Source organism: Pogoniulus pusillus, chromosome 4 (genome assembly GCF_015220805.1).
Source record: "Pogoniulus pusillus isolate bPogPus1 chromosome 4, bPogPus1.pri, whole genome shotgun sequence".
Classification (NCBI taxonomy): domain Eukaryota; kingdom Metazoa; phylum Chordata; class Aves; order Piciformes; family Lybiidae; genus Pogoniulus; species Pogoniulus pusillus.
The window spans coordinates 6,341,368-6,360,588 of record NC_087267.1 but is presented as its reverse complement, the minus strand read 5'-3'; the positions used below and the strand labels follow the sequence as shown (position 1 = coordinate 6,360,588).

At 41.3% G+C, this 19,221-nt stretch overlaps 1 protein-coding gene across 2 annotated transcripts in view; it reads right to left on the bottom strand.

The window, feature by feature from the left end:
• Positions 1-6,015: 6,015 nt before the first annotated feature.
• The window catches only part of CTTNBP2 (cortactin binding protein 2), a 91,303-nt gene continuing 78,097 nt past the window's right edge, over positions 6,016-19,221 (bottom strand). Inside the window, exons 18-23 of one of the 2 annotated variants that reach the window (XM_064142066.1) lie at positions 15,752-15,957; positions 15,348-15,533; positions 12,599-12,659; positions 11,612-11,744; positions 9,618-9,716; positions 6,016-7,612 (exon numbers count right to left, since the gene is read on the bottom strand). In XM_064142066.1, the coding sequence (XP_063998136.1) occupies positions 7,367-7,612; positions 9,618-9,716; positions 11,612-11,744; positions 12,599-12,659; positions 15,348-15,533; positions 15,752-15,957 (931 nt within the window). In that variant the 3' untranslated portion in view covers positions 6,016-7,366. Of the gene's footprint in view, positions 7,613-9,617; positions 9,717-11,611; positions 11,745-12,598; positions 12,660-15,347; positions 15,534-15,751; positions 15,958-19,221 lie in introns of those variants that run through there. The other variant, XM_064142067.1, reaches the window with a different exon arrangement.

The following is a 19,221-nucleotide window of genomic DNA, read 5'->3' as shown; positions in this document are numbered from 1 at the left end:
CCTGCCTGTATGCCCTGCTCCAGCACACGCTGCCCGCCATCCCCGCAGCCCCCGGGGCAGACGCCGCAGACCTAGCCTACTGTTTCCGCTGTAGTCATTGCTGCCTATCAAAGCCCGCGCAGCATTTTGATGGTAAAGGGTTGGACTTGATGATCTGTGAGGTCTCTTCCAACCCTGATGATACTGTGATACTGTGATCCGTACCTGCGACTTAGTACGAGCCGAGTGGGTAAGAGCCAAGGCGGTCTCCGAGCCTCAGCCGGCGCAGCGGTGGGGCCGTGCGGCACTAGGTGGCGCTGCGGCGCTCCGCTGGCGGCAGGGCTGCTTGTGCTGGAGCGAACAGCTGCTGCCCGCAGCCACGTCCGAGTGCCTACCTGCTGCCTGCGTTCCCGCGCCGTAGTCCTTTGGCAAAGGCAAGGCTCAAAAAAGAGTCTATTTAAGGCCACCACCAGCAGCTGCTTAGCAGCCCTGGCACTCAAATGGTTTACAAATATGAAGCTTTTTATTTCTCACACCACTGGAGCCCTAAAGCTGCCAAGTGCCCGTGCAAGTCTTGAAAAGGAACTCTTCGGCATTCTGTAGCAGCAGCAGCAGGTATGTAGTGAGCCTGGGAGAGGCTGGGTGCTGCGCAGCAGGTTGAACCTGCGAGCACCAAAGCCCACTCCCAAACAGCTACTCACCCTGCTCTGCTTGTTCTCTCTAGGTCTGTTGTCACACATTACCTATTTCTGTCCTTTGTTACAGCTTCTCGCTTGCTCCCTGTGATAGGAAGAGGAGCAATGGATGTAAGTCGCAGCAGAAGAGGTTCCCCCTCAACACAAGGGTGAATTTCTTTACTGTAAGGGTCACAGAACACTGGAACAGGCTCCTCAGACAGGTTGTGGAGTCTCCTTCTCTGGAGACTTTCAAGGCCTGTCTGGATGCATTCCTCTGTGAGCTGGGTTAGATTGTATGGTCTGGCAGGGGGGGAGAGGGGGGAGGTGTTGCACTGGCTGATGTCTTTGGGTCCCTGGCACCCTGTGATCTTTGCTCTATACTTTTTTCTGTCTGTCATGGTTTTCTTCACACCAGGTCCCTCATACTGTACTTTTATCCTACTATTCTGGCACTCACCCAGACTTCTTGTCTGTCTGTCTGTGTGAACATCCTGCACTGCCTGATTTTTCTCCATCCAGCAATGCCTGTTGCCCACAGGGAGTTCTGGATCTCCTTGAGTCTCAGTTTCGCCGCCTCACTGTTTCTCTGCCGCTCAGCCTTTGTCAGCTCCAGTCTCGGGCCTGTCGCACCGTGTAGCGCTTTACCGACACAGCCTGCTCTCGCTTTGCACAAGGGTTTGCAGCACAGGCTGGCCAGGAGGCCAGGGCTTCTCAGTGCAGCCAAACCCAAGCAAGTGCTAAGCATCACCTGTTCTTTTTTGTGTTTTCCAGGATGCTTCTCAGAGCAGCAGACACCTGCGGGAGAGTTCATTAGCTGAATAACAAGATGCCACGGAAAGATCAGCAGACAAGAACTACTGTGTCATCAGGATCAGTGCATACTTCCAAGTGGGCATGATCAGTAGTTTTTGTGTGGGTCATTGCTAAGAGTTGGGAGTGGCAAGTTGGACTGAGTGAACAAGGAGCCGTTTCAGGAAAGGAAAAGGTAAATAGAGCAGGAGCAGGGAGTAGGTGAGACAGATGTGCAAGCTGTTGCTACGCTCAGAAGGAGCTCTTTGCAGCAGTCAGTCAGTCACCTGGCCATAGCATATCGTTCATTGAAACAGGGTCTGCCGTCAGCACCTGGTGCCTATCTCAGCAAGGTCAGGCAGCATGCTGCAGAAATGATGTTTCTGTTTGCCCTCTGAGAGCAAGTGTTTTGTAAAAGGCTGGAGAAGAACCATCATTTTCTTTCAGTTACCGTGCAGTTCAGGCTGGACCAGGAGGTTAAGTCTGTACCGGCCTACACAACGAGGACAGCATTTGTTTCCCATCAAAGGTTGAGAAGACCTCCCAGAACAAACACTCTTTTACTTGCTGCCTGTGGGGTAATGGCTCCCAGGGCTGTTTGCCTGAAGCTAAGCTGGGAAGTTGCACATGCTGTTCATGGTGGAAAATGGAGCACAAGAGATTAAAAAGAGAGAGAAGAAAAAGAGGCTATGAAGCAAGCACAGTGGAAGAAAAGAGCAAACAACCTTCATGAGAATTTTTTTCTTTTCACATACTTCACTTTGCACACATCTGATAAACCTAAACAGCTGTGTAAAAAAAAGGACTCCTCTCAAAACACTTAGCTTGAATACACATGCTTGAAGTGTTAAAAGGGGAGTGTGTGTCTGTGTGCACAGCATACAGCCAGAGAGAAGAGCATGCTGACTCTAATACTGCACATGAATATTTCATTTTACAGCCTGCTAGGAAGAAACAAAAAAAAAGCTGATCTGTGTGAAATTACTCTGCAGCAGTTCTGTAGCTCTCCCCAAGTACAGAGGGGAGGGATGGCCAAACTGCTAATACAGCACTTAGAAGCTTCTAGGACAGCAACATTCAAACAAGGTTAGCCTTAAAGACTTGCTGAGGCACTTAGTGCCACGGTCTAGTTGATTGGCTAGGGCTGGGGGATAGGTTGGACTGGATGATCTTGGAGGGCTCTTCCAACCTGGTTGATTCAATGATTCTATAAAACTTGAACTGAGCACATTGTGCCATCTTTACAAATCTTATCTATAAAATAACTGCACAGAGCAGCTGGTAATTGCCATTAGGGGGACCTGCTCAATATCTGCTCAATATCTCACTGAGGTCAAAGCAAGCTGCTATTCCAAACACAAATTGAGTTTCACTATGTCTTACCACCTTTGGTATTTTATTCTTTACATGCCTATTTCCAGAGTCTTTATGATTCATGTCCTCCCTTTCCATAAGTTCCACATCCCTCAGTGTCAGTGTTGGAGCTGCTGGACACCCAATGGCTTCCATGCTTCTCAAATTCTACGATGTTCAAGCACCAAGTTTTAGTGGCAGCCCTTGGGAAAATGTACTTTTCACAACACTTCCTCACAAGAAGGTTAATTCTGGATTTGTATTGTTAGCCCAGCACAAGGCTGTACGGGGCACATTATTCTGCCCTGACAGTTGGTTTCTTCACACTTTTCATTTTGGAGCTCATGCTCAGCAGCAAAGTAACTGAGGCAAATACTGTCTGATGAATTCAGACCTTCTTTGAAGGAACACATTCCACATTCTTTGTCAAGACATATGAACCATTGGACACATGCTGAAAGCTTTTCAGAACTGACTTACAGGGGAGAGCTGAAATGTTTAGGACTTTGTGCACTTGAATGGTCTTTTGTGTTCCTTTGGTTGAAAAAAATTGAGCCACGTATAAGGAGTGAAGCATAGTCAAATAAGGGATAAGGCAAATCTTTTCACTGACCTAGCAGGCTGTGGAATTGATGCAATGGTAGAAGTTTCCCTGTACTTTCTGAGGTGCTTTTCCATGTAGATATCTTCACTTACCTCTTTTAAAGATATGGAAAGGGTTAATAGATGGAAAACAGAGAGCAGCATTGTAGCATACTTAAACATCTTTAAAGTTTCTTTTCTCCCATTACTAATCCAAGAGTAGTTGGTATTACAAGTCATATAGAAGTGCTGTTTGTAGCATCACAGGAAGAATCTGAAGGTACAATGAAGCCTTGGACTCATGAACAGAGCCTTGCCTCATTTCTGCACAAGGGCACAATCCAAAAGATAAACTGATGGAGAAGCCTTTAGGTTCACCTGCTAACTATTTGATAGTTACGTGGTTTTTCACCGTTTGAGGTCAGGACCCGATATGGCCTAATGAGAGAACTTAACTGTTATTACAGAAGGTAAGGTTCAATGAGGAGATCTGCAAAACACCTCATGATTAAAGACGTATGAAGATCGCAGATTGCATTGAACTAAATTAGACACACAAAGTGACAGCAGGTGGAAATCAACCAGGTAAAAGATGCAGATGGAGAGGACAGCAGGCTGAAAAGAAAGGATAATGAGAGCATTGAAAGGCGATCCTAAATTTAGCAGAGACCTGACTTACAAACCATGAACAGACGATCAAAGTTGCTCAGATTTTCACTAAAAGTACAGCACAGAAGACCTCTGATTCTCATAGACAAGATACAGTCTTAAAATGTATCTCAAAACATGCTTTAGGACATCGTGCTTAAGACCTTCCCACACAGAATCATTCTGCTAATTCCTGATCTAAACGAAGTCTGACATTTCCAAGGCGTATTTTCAACGTAGAACAAACCTAGCTTAGAAATCAGGATTTCAATTATTTTCTTACTAAAAATAAAAGAATAATTTAAAAAGTGTTATTACAAATCCTAATTTTGCAACTCATGTCATCACTATGAAAAATGTCTCCTGTATTGTGGTCCTGCTCACCACAAAATCCACCTGCTTCTCAATCCAGCTACCACACTACTGCTCACTTAGAATCAAGGAATCAGTATCTGCAGCAACCTCCCAACCCTTCTGGTGTTATCTCTGTCTTGTCTGCACTCGCCACGCCAGACTATCAGGATCTGAATAACAGACTCAGGCCAAGCAGCTTTTCTGAAGGCCAGAAAAAGTGGGAAGTCATATATCATTGCTTGGTCAAGGGACTGCAACCCACATATGAAACTAGCACCACTAATTGTCCTGATCAGAAGACAGGAAATGGGTCATAAGAGGACTTGTGGCACGAAAAGTTAGCAGTTTTCAGAAGAAAAAGATGTTTCAAGGTGGCAGATGACTCAAAAGGAAGAAAATAGTTTAAGAGGTAATGTATTTAATCCACAAGAAACTACTACCATTCTCATAAGATCTCTTCCAGAGTAGCTCCAGATTTATCTGTATCAGGCCTGGATCTTTACTCTAGAAGAATCTTAAGAACTTAAACTGATTTTGTCTCATACCTTAATCTGGTGAGAATCAAGTATGTCAGTGTGCACAGAATGGCAAAACTGCTTTGCACCAGGGTGTTACTTTCACACTAAACAGCTACATAGAACAGCAAACTTACCAGCCTAAAACGACTGCAAATGGACAATGTGGACAAAACTATGAGCATCACAGTGAAATATCACTGCAAATGACCAGTCAGAAAAGAAGGAGATGGAAAGCAAAACCAATTTCACATTAGGAAGAAAGCTGCAATTGGAGCCTTTGCTACTACATTCACGTAGATCCAAGGATGTAAATTCCTGGTACTACAAGTCAAAGGTGTTTCACAAACAGGTGCATGTGTTCCAGCTTTCCTCCCCATTTCTAACAGTGCCAAAGTTTATGGGGGAAAAAAATAACAGTTGAACTACTTTAAGATTTCTTCATTTTCCTAGCTTCAGCTCTCACATTACTTGAGAGAGCAATCACACAGGGACTGTTTAAATTCCTGTTTCTAACATTTACTCAAATTTTGCAAAAGCCACCATAATGTCATAATGTTCTCACTGCTGGCCCAACAGTTATTTCACTAAAAGATTGAAAATGAGAATGTGTGCTATTTCAGTAACCTCAAACATAAACTAGAATAGAATAGAATCAACCAGGTTGGAAGAGACCTCCAAGATCAGCCAGTCCAACCTAGCACCCAGCCTTATCCAGTCAACTAGACCATGGCACTAAGTGCCTCATCCAGTCTTTGAAGGAACACCTCCAGCATATAAGGGACGATAACTGCTGGGCCCCACTGCTCTGACCTGCGGTAATTCACAGCTGACTCATTCTGCACAGAAGCAGCTGGAAAAGCAGCACCCCATATTTTTTGGCAACAAAATTAATGTGTGAAAAAAAAAAAGAATTAAAAAATCAACCTCTAGAGAAATCATCCCTATGTGGTTCTATGTTGCTATCACACAAGAAATTGAAGTTTTAATCCAACAGTGAGAGATGCGATACTTGCTAAATAAATACATTGTGTGAGAAATGATTACGGAATCAAGCTTCAAATGTTCCATATCTGAAGAGGTAACACACACACAAACTACGAGACAGACAGACAATATGCAGTACAAAAGATTTATTGACATGAGTTTGGGATGACTGTTTTACATACAAAGGTGAAGTGCTAGGAAACAGTTAGCTAATCCTTCCCTCCACACCTATCTTGAGAAAAAATGGCTACTTTGGAAATTATAGGCATGACTGCGTTACGGCTCATGGCTTTCAAAACCATCTCCTGGTAGCCCACTGAAAGGCATCAAAGCCTGACCTCAAGAGAAAACAGCACTTTCCTCTGCCTACCAGACAAGGTATCGAAGCAGCGAGCATTTCCACGTTGTTACAACTTGTAAGTATATGAACATAGCTACTGCGGGAGAGGCTATGGACACACTCTCTTTGTAGAAACCCTCCCAACATGGGAACATGATCTATCTCTGTAGTAAAGGGCAAAGTGAGAAAGACTTCATTTTAACTGCAACTGAAGCATCATTTCACATCAATTACATCTTAAACCCATAATAGAAATTGATAATTACACGGTAACTCATCACTACTACGATATCTCTGATTATACTGTAGTTAAGTTTGTGCTCAAATTCCTTTTTGTTTCTGTAAAACACTATTATTTCTTGGGTACTTTTGAAACACTAAGGAAGTATATAAAGTTTTTTTTTTTTACAGTATACAAGAAAGCTAAGTTAATAAATGCTCATGTTTTCTTCAATCCTATCAAAGAATAAGAGTCTGAGAAAAATAACTTTTATTGCATTCTAATTTCTCAATCTCTTTTTTTTTTTTCCCCCAAAAGATAAAAGTTAAAATGGAAATTAATGACATTTTAGATGAAGAGAAGCTTGAGAGAAACGAAATCACAGTTCAGCAGGCAGATGATGGGGAAATCAAAGCATTTAATATGGCTTGTAGCTGAAAGTAATTGGTCTGTATCTGCAGTCATTTTTAGTTATTGCCACATTCCATTAGTTTTTCATAAAGTGAAAATAAAAACACGTCTTTAAAATGCATGGACAACAGCTTTTAGCCATTGCTGTACATACTGTGCAACCCATCTGAATGCAGTTTAACACATGAACTTAATAGAATATATTTATATACAGTATATACACAAACAGAATCCTGTGGTAGTACCCCTGAAAATGATCATTTCGATGAGTAGTTTTCATAATAAAAGAAGGAAAAAACCCCATGTCTCTGAAGGTGGCAAAACTGCCTAGTTCTAAAGCTGAAGCCAAGATGTTTTCCAGCTGATTTACATAGAAATAAAACTGTGGTCCTGTACAAACTTTACATTACAGGGAAACAGTTTATTAAAAAAAAAGATATTTACATATTTTAGTACTTGGTTCTTTGCCATAGAGATTATAGGAACACATAAAACTGTATGCTAGGCAGGTTTATTTATTAGGTTTTTCTATTTGTTCTTTTTTGTGCAAATTCCAAATCTCTCTTTTTGTGTCATTGTCTGCCTCTATTTGCCTTGTATTACTGCTGCTGCTTTTTTTAGTATTCTGAGGAGGCTGGGTGACTTTACTTCTAGGAACAGGAAGAAAAGACTTAACTCTTGAAACACCCAACTCTGTCTTTGATTTACTGTTGCTGCTTTCCACAGTTCGAGTGCTGCTGAGAGGACGCATTCCATCCTGTGAATAATTAAAAAAGCATTTTCTGTATAAAATATTATTTCTGTTTGACTTGAAAAACAGCCAAGCAACCCTACCAGCCCCGCAGATCCCTTGTCATTTATAGTCTTATGCTCTTTAACGGGACAGCTTCTTATTACTTGGTGAATATTTGCCTGAAATGAAGTATCATCAACATCTTGGTCTACAACTACCTGAGGGGTGGTTGTGGCCAGGAGGAGATTGCTCTCTTCTCTCAGGTGGCCAGCACCAGAACGAGAGGACACAGCTTCAGGCTGCGCCAGGGGAAATTTAGGTTCGAGGTGAGGAGAAAGTTCTTCACTGAGAGAGTCATTGGACACTGGAATGGGCTGCCCGGGGAGGTGGTGGAGTCGCCGTCCCTGGAGCTGTTCAAGGCAGGATTGGACGTGGCACTTGGTGCCATGGTCTAGCCTTGAGCTCTGTGGTAAAGGGTTGGACTTGATGATCTGTGAGGTCTCTTCCAACCCTGATGATACTGTGATACTGTGAATATTCAGTGGGGTTGTTGCATTGCCATTGTAAAAAAAAACCTTACATTTGAATCTTAGGTGCCTTTCAAAACCATCTCCTGGTAGCCCTCTGGAAGGCATCAAAGCCTGACCTCAAGAAAAATCAGCACTTTCCTCTGCCTACCAGATGAATTATCAAAGCAGCGAGCTCCAGGAATGTTACAAATACATGTAATTTCTTTCATTACTGTGCAGAAATGACACCTACAGCCACAGCTAAAAGGTAAAAATTGGAAAGTTAGGTAGTTCTGAGCTAAGAAAAAAAAAAATCACCTTTACAGCTTGAATAAAGATATTAACTTTTCTCTCTTTTTTTTTTTTTTGGGTGTATCACCAAGACTGTCAATAATAACAAAATAATCATGACAAAAATGATAATTGACAAAATAATAAGTTGAGAGAGGAAGTTGAAATGCTGGTTACATTTTAATCCATAATCTTGCAGGCTGTTTTCTTATCAATTCAATTTTAGCCTCTCAAATTAATTTTGCTAAGAAGCCACTGTATCCACTCTGCCCAAATTTAGATACCTGAAGGGCCAGTCAGGTATGTTGCTATTTTCTATTCCTTTACAGTTAAATAGAAAGATGTTAGTTAAGCCATTTTGTGATGGGTATGAATATATATCTTTCATGAGAGATGCCTGTCTTTCCACTGGCAGGAAAAAAGAATTAGAACCTCACCTGTTAACAACAGTTGAATCCAGATCATCTCTCTAGGCAGCAATATTAACAAGTTCATTTTCATCACCATCTATTGCTCTTCACGTAAATCTTGCTGGCAGACCAACAGACATCACTCTCTAATCCTTGTTAATCATTTTTAATCAATTTGTTTCTATCCTGAACCAACTATTTTACATCTCTTAGCAGCTTTTTCTTTCTTCTTCATGTACTTGAAAGCACTTTTAGTTCCACCCAAAAAAATTTAAAATGATGTGTATGTTGCCCTTCTCAATAATTTGTCTCTTTAGTGTTAAAATCTCAACTCCTGCAGTACTGCTTTTGTTATGTACAGGAGTCTATGGTAAATCACAACAAGGAAAAAGGTAGAGAAGGAAACCATTAACCAGCAATGCTGCATGGAGGATTTATCCAAGTGTTGGACTTTTGCAGACTTACTGAATGACATGAATTAGGGGGAAACACTGAACCGGAGGCTTTTATTTCTCTCAAAATCTGATGCAACTCATTTAGAATGTTAGTGTGATGTCAGCAATATTTGGCCTGGGGAGCTGGTTTTATGTAAACATGACAGTGGAAAGAAATGCATCCACTGTTTAATAATCTTTAGATTCCATTAAGACACGTGGAAGAAACATGGTATGTCTAACAAGTTTCCTAATAATCACGGCAGTTTACTTTTGTGATCAATATGGCACTGAAACATTAATTCTTTGAAGCTAATAAGGACTTCAGGGTTTGGAGAAAGTCAAGATATCTTCCCTGTCCTACTACAGAACTTGTTTCACCTACCTTTTGTGCTGTTGTTTTACTTGGGTTAGTATCACTGGCTGAGAATGCAGGAATGTTCTGGGAGTTCCTGAATGTCAACTTGTCCTTAGAATCTGCAATCTAAAAGGATACAAAAATGGGGTGGTGGTTATTTGTCTTTTTTTTGGGGGGGGTGGGGGTGGTGGTGTTTAATCACAGCAGCTTCATTTGCCAAATTTTGGTGTCTGTATTTTATTTTGATATAGTTTCTGAGCAATGCAAAAATATTCGAAGGACAATGAAAATGTTTTTATTTTACTCTTCAGTGTGTTTGTAGGAGATAAGAGAGAAATTTCACACTGGCTATTATCAGAGGAAGACGAAGCCTGTATTTCCAGAGCAATACAAATCAGCAGTGCTTAAGGGCAGTTTCTCATTAAATTCTATCCAGCTTCAGGAACATTACAGGAAGAAACAATCCTTTTCTATTTCTCCTCTCATATATCTTTCCTACTACTTAACATCAGACCTGGTAACTATTCAATAGCAGGTAATAGTCTGATCCACTTTCTGTCCTCACTGAAAACTTGGTACTTGATTCTCAGGCAAGCTGACAGATTCAAATCTGCAACTGTCACAGCTTTGAAGTTCTGTTCCAAACGTAACAGAGGCAGCAGAAACAGGCTTGGGTGAAAAAACTAATTAGAGAGTAGCACTTTTTTTGATGACAGCCTGAAATTACGTTGCACAAAGGAAAATCTATAACAGCACCCTTACTTCTCTAAGGCTCTCCTAAGCAGCTAGGAAATTAGTAACAGAAATTCCAGCCATGGATGGCTCCACCCATGGTGAGGAAACTGAACAAAAGACAGTGACATCTATCTCCTTCCTTATCTAATCTGTGTTTCCTTGAATTGTCAACAACAGGCAATTATATTTTTCATGCTGTTAAGCAATTTTTTAAAGTTGGTTACTACTTCTTTAAGCACATCCCATTCTTTCAAGGATAGATTGCTAACTGACTGGTGACTTAGGTTGCCAGCTTGGTGCGTGTGACTCATGCAAGTACTGCACATACTTAAAAACCAAAACATTATAAAAAGGATTTTATTAAATAGGTTGAAAAACCTTCCCAAGCAGAGTTTGTTTTTTTTTTTTAATAAAAACTTGGTTGAGTTCTAAGGCTAAATTAATGGAACTGCTGTGTGGGAAGATCCTTGGGAATACAATGCATAACCTAACTGGATAATAGCCTATGGCTGACACTGTCTGGGTTTCAGAAGGTACAGACCAGCTGATCTGGTGTGAACCTGCCTGCTGTCCCAGCCATCTATTTCACTACACTAGAAGGAAAGGGAGAAAGAAAAGAAGACATAGCTACAGCTGTAGGATGTTCTAAGTGTAGAAAAAAGAAAACCATTAATGAGATCCACAGCTACATGCTCTGCTCCAACAGGCTTCCCATAGCCATCCACAACTCATTCCAGCATAGATCCATGGAAACATCCTTCACCATCTTCTGCTACTGCTAAAGAAAAGTAATTAGGCTAATCATTCTTTCTTGCTTGAGGGTGCAAGACTGCATTTTGCCTACACAGCAGAGGAACTTTAAGCCAGTTCTATGATGGCTAATGAGATTACATCAAACAAACCAATGTGCGGTGCATGTTAGGGAAATCTTTCTGTCTTTAAGGCTACAAACTTTTCCCAGTGGAAGCAATGATAGCATGAAAGATACATGGGGAACAATAATGCAGAAAAGGCTACTGCTGCTAGCATTCATGAACTTACAAACTTCAGCTTCCACTGCAAAAATCCCTACAAGACAAAATAGCAAAGGTGCAATTTAAAATATAATATATGAAACTAGAACAGTTGCCCTCAAATGCATAATTAGTTGACTTTGGCTTATTCACAAATCATTTAATAATTTTCTTCAGCTCAAGCAGCGTTTTTAAATTAAAAATGTATTCTAAACATGTAGCAAAGAACTGCATATGGTAATGATGTAAATTATTTAAGAACCTCGTGTTTACCTTACTGATATCAGGCTCGGATTTGCTGGAACACATACTTTGAAGTTCCTGCACAAGATCTACTTCATCATCAGAACCAAGGGACAGTCTTTGCTCTATATTTAATGTTCTCAATTGATCCTTCTCTGAAGATCTGGTTAAAAAAACCCCAACAAACAAACAGAGAGAACAATTAAAATTGAGCTATGATACAGAATTTTCAAGTGAATACTACATGCACCTGGAAAATAGCGATTCCTTTCCTACCACAAAGAGAAAGAAAATAACATCTAATGAAGTGGCAGCAAAAGCTATCAGTAGTTATTCTACCACAACAGATTTCTTGTTCTATTAAAACTCATCTCTCCATTTTGAAATTCTAACGAAGAATTATTCTGCCTTCTATCTTAAAAAAAATTACCTCATTTTAAGACGGAGCCATCAGTTTACTCTTCTCTCCTTTTCCCACACACTTAATAAACCCCTGTGGCAGGCAGCAAAGAGAAATAGCCTGTGTTTTTTGTGTCTGTGACTATGGCAGAGCCAAGGTTTCAGAGTGAAGTACAGACTCAAATGCAGTTCCCTCTGGCTAATTCATGTACTGTAATTCGTGTACTGTATCACTTTGACTGAAGTGCATGCACTACCCCATTTAGATTTGCCGTTCAGCAAGCTAAAAGAGCCAGAGGAGTTTTTAGAATGTAATGCTAGTTGAGAGAACCATACGGCTGGTTTTTCATGGCAGAACAACTCTTACATAATATTCTTAAGTCATACACTATTCTGTTCCATAAAAAGACACGTTTGAAGTACAGAAATGCATTCCAAACTTGAAGTGGAGATACATTTTATTTTCTCTTGGAAATGAAAAAGGACTCAAAGCAATCCTCTAGATAAGACCAAAACGCTACCAAATTCAAACTCTTTGTCTATTCATTACAATGCGCTGCTTTACAACATGACTTTATCATCTTTATTGTTCACTTTTCACCAGAAATTAAAACTTACTTTGTGGTGAGAGAAGCTCTTTTCTTACAGTTTGGTTGCAACGTAGTCCTAGATTTAATACCTGCACAGAAGAGGAATTGATTTATCAGTGTATTGCCACGTGTGTTGATTTTTTATTCTAAAATCTGCAATAAACAGGCAAAATCTATTTCCTTTTACTGGCTAATTATATCAAGAGTCTGACAAAGATCAGAATAGATACTTTGAAGCTCTTCAGAGTAGCATTAGGAAATGCTAAAATGGCAAACTGGGCATGATTTGTGCATGTTTTTGTGGAAGACTAAACAAGAGGCTTCTGTGTAAGGTACTTGAACAACTTTTACTGGTTCTCTCAAAGAGAAATCACTTGTCAACAGGAAAAGATTTAAGTTTCCTTAAGTACTGTAATACAATTCACCCTTACTTGGGTAAATATTTGGTTCTGAATAGTCTTCTGGGAGGGCTACTAAAATTAAATTCACCATTCAGTTTTTTACTTCTAATCACAAATATTAACTGGTCTCCAAGAACATTCTCAGGATGCAGAAGATAAGAGTATCATGCATCCAAGTTCAGGTTATCATCATTTGATTCCTTAAATCCCCTTTGTGGTATTAGGTTAACTTCACCGTGCAAACAGAGGACTAGCAAGCAAAACCAGGACATCAGAGCTGTGGTTCAGGAGAAGCAGACTTCCTTCAGACCAAGAGCTGAAGAGATGAACAGCTCAATTTAACATTACAAAGCAATGCTAAATAATTTTCAGGATTCATGATCAAGCATCAAGTATTTCCTTCTTTTATATATGAGGTAATTGAGGCTAGTATCTCACTGTTTCTAAAGTCTGTGTGTAAGCACCTTTCTCTCTAAATCCCTTCCTAACTCTTTCTTAAGGAGTTACCTTCATTCTCTGAAAACAAAATAAATACTTCGATTTTGACCTCTAGAAGTTTTTCTGTGCAATATTGTATTCAGTTACAGTATTCCTAAATTTTCATTCTAGCCAGATGTGTCCTTCTAGAATGATGACATCAGAATCATAGAATGGTCTGGCTTGGAAGGGACCTCTGAAAGTCCCTCCAAACCCCTCTGCAGCAAGCAGGGGCATCCTCAACTAGATCAAGCTGCCCAGAGCCCTGTTGAGCCTCACTCTGAATATCTGCAGGGATGGAGCCCTAACCGCCTCCCTGGGCAACTTGTTCTAGTGTTCCACCACCCTCACAGTAAAGAACCCATTCCTAACATCTACTCTATATATGCTCTTCTCTAGTTTGAAGCCATTGGTCCTCAACCTATCACTACAGGCCTTTGTAAAGTCTCTCTCCATCCCTCTTTTAGGCCCCTTTCAGGTACTGGAAGGCCACTATTAGGTGTCCCCAGAGCCTCCTCTTCTCCAGGCTAGACCAATCCCAGCTCCCTCAGCCTGTCCTCGTAGCAAAGGGGCTCCAACCCCCTGATAATTTTCGTGGCCCCCATTCTTTGCCTGATATCTTGCCTCTGCACATGTCCAGATGCTACCCCTATGCAGTAAACTCCCTTACGGTCTTGAGGTGAAAAGACATTTCAAAAGTGTCCATTACCAACAGAACTTTCACGTTTATTCACACTCATAGTCCCAGTCACCTAAACTCTTCTTTATCAAACAACTTTACAAAGCTTTGACTACTCATAATTTTCCACCTTTTTTTGGTTTTGCAATTAAAGTGAAAATCAAACAAAAATCTTGCACTACTCTTTTTTTTCCAAACTTGGATTTAGATAACAGAAATTATTGAAGAGCAGCTATAAAGTACTTGTAAAAACCACAAGTGAAAAGGTAGTTAGGGGCGGAACTAAGGAACGCCAATCTAATAATGAAGCTTACTCTCGTTCCACTGTTGAAGAAAAGAATAACAGAACAGGAATGGTGTGGTCAGCAGGAGCAGGGAGGTCATTCTGCCCCTGTTCTCTGCACTGGTTAGACCACACCTTGAGTACTGTGTTCAGTTCTGGGACCCCCAGTTTAGGAGGGACATTGAGATGCTTGATTGTGTCCAGAGAAGGGCGACGAGGCTGGGGAGAGGCCTTGAGCACAGCCCTACGAGGAGAGGCTGAGGGAGCTGGGATTGGTTAGCCTGGAGAAGAAGAGGCTCAGGGGAGACCTCATTGCTGGCTACAACTACCTGAGAGGACATTGTAGCCAGGTGGGGATTGGCCTCTTCTCTCAGGTGGCCAGCACCAGAACAAGAGGACACAGCCTCAAGCTATGCCAGGGGAAATTTCGGCTCGAGGTGAGGAGAAAGTTCTTCACTGAGAGAGTCATTGGACTCTGGAATGGGCTGCCTGGGGAGGTGGTGGAGTCGCCGTCCCTGGAGCTGTTCAAGGCAGGATTGGACGTGGCACTTGGTGCCATGGTCTAGCCTTGAGCTCTGTGGTAAAGGGTTGGACTTGATGATCTGTGAGGTCTCTTCCAACCTTGGTGATACTGTGATACTGTAACATTATTCCATGCAATATGAAGTGGAACTACTGCTCAGTTTCCACTCTCTGAGCCAAAGCCTGCCTCATTATCAGACAACATGAAGAGTATTAGAACAAAAAAAGCAAAAAACTAATTAAGATACCTCACAGTCACAAAGAGGTAAGTTTGGGTTAAAAAAGTAAACAATTTTTTACTGATAAAGATGAGTTTCATTTAAGTGAAAACTGATGCAGAAGAAAAATTAGATGAATAATCTATGCATCTTGACCACTGACACCTTCGTTCAGAACTGAAAACAGAAAGTTTTACCTTCGGGATTGGTCTCCTGCTTATTCCATGCCTGGGAGGATAAATGGGCTGACTTTTTTCGAGGACTTGTGCTCACTTTTCTCCAAGAAGCATTCTCACCTCTTTTCTTACTGCAATTTTTGTAGCTCGAAACAACAGACAAAGGGAAATTTCCTCCCTTAAAATCTGCTATATAGTTATCTAGCTCTGAAACAGAAGTGGAAGAGTGTTATGAAGGTACTGTTGCAAATGGTGCTTTTCTGGCTAGCTTGTATGACTGCTCAGTTTAGTGACTGTTATGCTTTCAACCACATTTCTCTCATTGTAACCACAGTTCTGTGGAAGTCTCACAGAAGGAACAAAACAGTTAAAAGTCTCACTTTGTTACTGTTAAACTACTTGCCTTTCAGATTGTTCACTCTTACCTGCTCTGGGTAGAGGGCAGCCATGCAAAACAGCTTTATTTAGCAAGATACTGAGAGCAGCTTTAACAACAGCCTGTTGACCTTGGCTAGGGCTTTTTTTTGATGTTGCTTGTCCTGGCACAGGTGGTCTTTTCACAGAGGCTCTGGAGAGTATTGCTTCTTGAACTCTGGGAGCTATCACAGCATTCCATAACTTGGACATCCACCTGTTGGCACACAAACAGTCCCTTAACTTCAGAGACAATTACTACAGATTCTATACTTTGGGTAACATGTAAGATTTTGCATTTTCAGTAAGCAGGTATCTTTTGGTCTTCCTGTTGTTCCCTGGTTCAGAATGGAATTGATTTCAAGTTTGTTTCTTTTACATTAAGTTATTTGAATTCATTTTCTTCACATTGCTTTTCAAACTGTTTGCCATTTGATGCTTTTCCTCCTTCAGATAAGAACTGTAAAACATCCTTTTCATTTTAGGGCTAAAAGATAGAATGTCCCCTAGAGACTCATGTTCTTATATATAGATATACACAAAAAAGAAGCTCACTTCACCTTTGCCAGTAAATAGAGAAGTTTCCATGATGGCAGGTGCTTATTCATAGTCTCTATGCTGCCAGTGTGGTAAAAAATAGGTATTCAGTTACTGTTGCACCCTGTCCAGCACTCTTCCATTTCCAAACTTGTTCAATTTACAAGATCTTTCTTTTGTAAAACTGCCACCTTCTCACTCTCCTGTTGTCTGTTTGATCTATGGAGGACACTTTCTAGGATGCTGTGGATTTTCCAGATTGCCTGGTTGTCTGGGTAGGGCATAAATCCTGTCAGGCAAGTTTAACCCTAGCTCTTCTCCTGTCATGCTGGGGTCCAGGAGCGAGTAGATGAGCCCTTGTGGGCTAGGGGGCTTAGCACCACATGTCAGGTGTCCTGTGCTGCCCTCACCGTGCCTGCACGGGCAAAGGAGGCACAAAGCTTTGAATTCATTGTCCAGAATGGTGCTAGTGCCTATTGGCCAGTTTGATTTCAAAATCAAGCATATGAAGTGGGATAATTTAGAAACCATGCCTGTCTGCAATGTGCCTTTCTGTATTCAGCACAGAGCTTTCCTATGTCTCCTTATTTGTGGCTCATTAAAGGCAGCCACATATTGCAGCTAACACTAGAATCATAGAATGCCACCCTCTTTAAATAAAATTCCAGCTTAGTGTTTCAGTCTAGTCTTAAGTTTGTGCTCATCTTGATCCAGTCCCCAGTTCTTGATACAGCTGATACCTAGGAAAGATGCAGAATCCCCCTGGCCCTGAAAAGAGCTAAGAAGTGGAATTATTTCCTGTTGGAACATCATCTTTCATTCCCTAGATCAGAACCAATAAAAAACACGTAGCTAAAATTTTCCTTATTTGTTCACTCTACAAAACATGAGAAGAGATATGAAACAGTAACAGCAGGGAACAATTCCTTGTCACACCTTCTTTTCCCTTCCCAGCTTCCTGCGCTTACCACTTGCCTTGTGCTAACAGCCCAGAACAAAAAGATGGCTGTCTGCTGTCTCAATGGATCTAACTGACTCAGTAATGATTTAATAAATGCAAAACCCCAGCAGAATAGCACAGTGGAGAGGAGGGGCAAAAGGCCATGAGTGATTAATTAGATGAAGTAACAGCAACCAGTGAATTGCCAATTAAAGCTATTTATTGCTAGTTCTATGAGCACATTGTTAGCCATCCTACTGCTAAACTTAAAACATCCAGTAAGTGCTCACTGGAGCTGTGCTGTTAAATTTTTTATTAGTGGATAAAAACTACCTTAAAATGAGGAGTCAGATGGCATACTGCTACTATAAAAGACATTTTGAGGTTGTGCTCCAAATAAAGCATTGTGAGTGCAGTTGTGCTGGTTTGAAGATTTCAATGAGAAACTGGAAGATTTTAATGAGAAAAAATAGATTGTAGGCTGTGAAAAGAAAACAATCATGATGTCTACTTCACTCACAGGTTTGCTGAGATACATAAAAACAAGAGCACAAACTCTGTTTGTCAGAGTCTGTTGGTGTCTGTGTGTCTCCCTGGATTCTAACTGGATCTCTGTAACCCAACTAATTGTTCTGCTTCTACTGTTGGTGTCTGTGTGTCTCCCTGGATTCTAGCTGGATCTGTGTAACCCAACTAATTCTTCTGCTTCTAACCTCCCTTGCCAATCCTCCCAACTCACCTTGCACCTAAGGCAGATTCTGGGATAAGAGTGGGGGGTGGAAAGAAGGTGGGAGGGGGATTGGGAAGCCCTCCTGAGGACTCTGACTTCTGGGAAGGTGTATTCTGTTTCTGTATTACTTTTAACTTGTATGTTTCTGTATATAGCTGTAAATATTTGTAATATATTGTAACTATCTGCTTGGCTTTTGTGCTAAGCTGTGAATATAAAGCTTCATTCCTTAACTTCCAGCTGGCTGAGTTGAGTCTGGGTGAATTCATTGGGGGGGAGGGCAGGTAACTCCCAAACCATCACACCAGTCAAAGTTATATTTAGGAGAAATCCAAATTCAGAAATGCAGAATTAAGTGATCTATAAACAGCTTCAGTCCTCTACTAATGCCATTGCAATAAATAAATGATTAAGACATTTCAGAGGTCATGATTCAAGAGGGAAATATGAGATAGACACATGGTGTATATATATATATTGTTTCACAGCAACTATAACATTTCAAGTCAATGCATATCCACATTTAGACTTTGAGAATTACTCTGGATATTAGGTAGTCTGTCTTTTCAGGGAAAAAAAATACAAAGGGAATCACAGAATGTTAGAGGTTGGAAGGGACCTCCAGAAATCTTCAACTCTAACTCCCCTGCCAAAGCAGGATCACCTAGGGTAGTCTGCACAGGAGTGCATCCAGGCAGGTTTTGAAAGTCTCCAGAGAAGGAGACTCTACAACCTCTCTGGGCAGCCTGCTCTGTCACCCTCACTGTAAATAAGTTTCTCCTCATGTTGAGGTGAAACCTTCTATGTTCATTTTTGTATCCATTGTTCCTTGTCTTATTACTGTGCACCACTGGAAAGAGATTGGCCTCTCCACTTGACACCCACCCCTCAGATATTTGTACAGATTGATCAGATCTCCTCTCAATTTTCTCTTCTCAAGGCTAAGCAATCACAGGTCTCTTGAGCCTCTCTTCATAGGGAAGATGCTCAAGTTCTCCAGTCATCCTCACGGCTCTTTGCTGGCCTCTTTCCAGCAGGTCCCTGTCTCTGTTGAACTGGGGACCCTGAAATTTGACACAGTATTCTAGGTGTGGTCTCACTAGAGCAGAGTGGAGAGGGAGAAGAACTTCCCTAGACCTGCTGGACACACTTCTCCTGATGCACCTCAGGCATTGGCCCTCTTGGCCACAAGGGAACATTGCTGTCCCATGGAGAACTTGCTGTCCACTAGGACTCCAAGGCCTTTCTCCGTGGAACTGCTTTTCAGTAGGGCA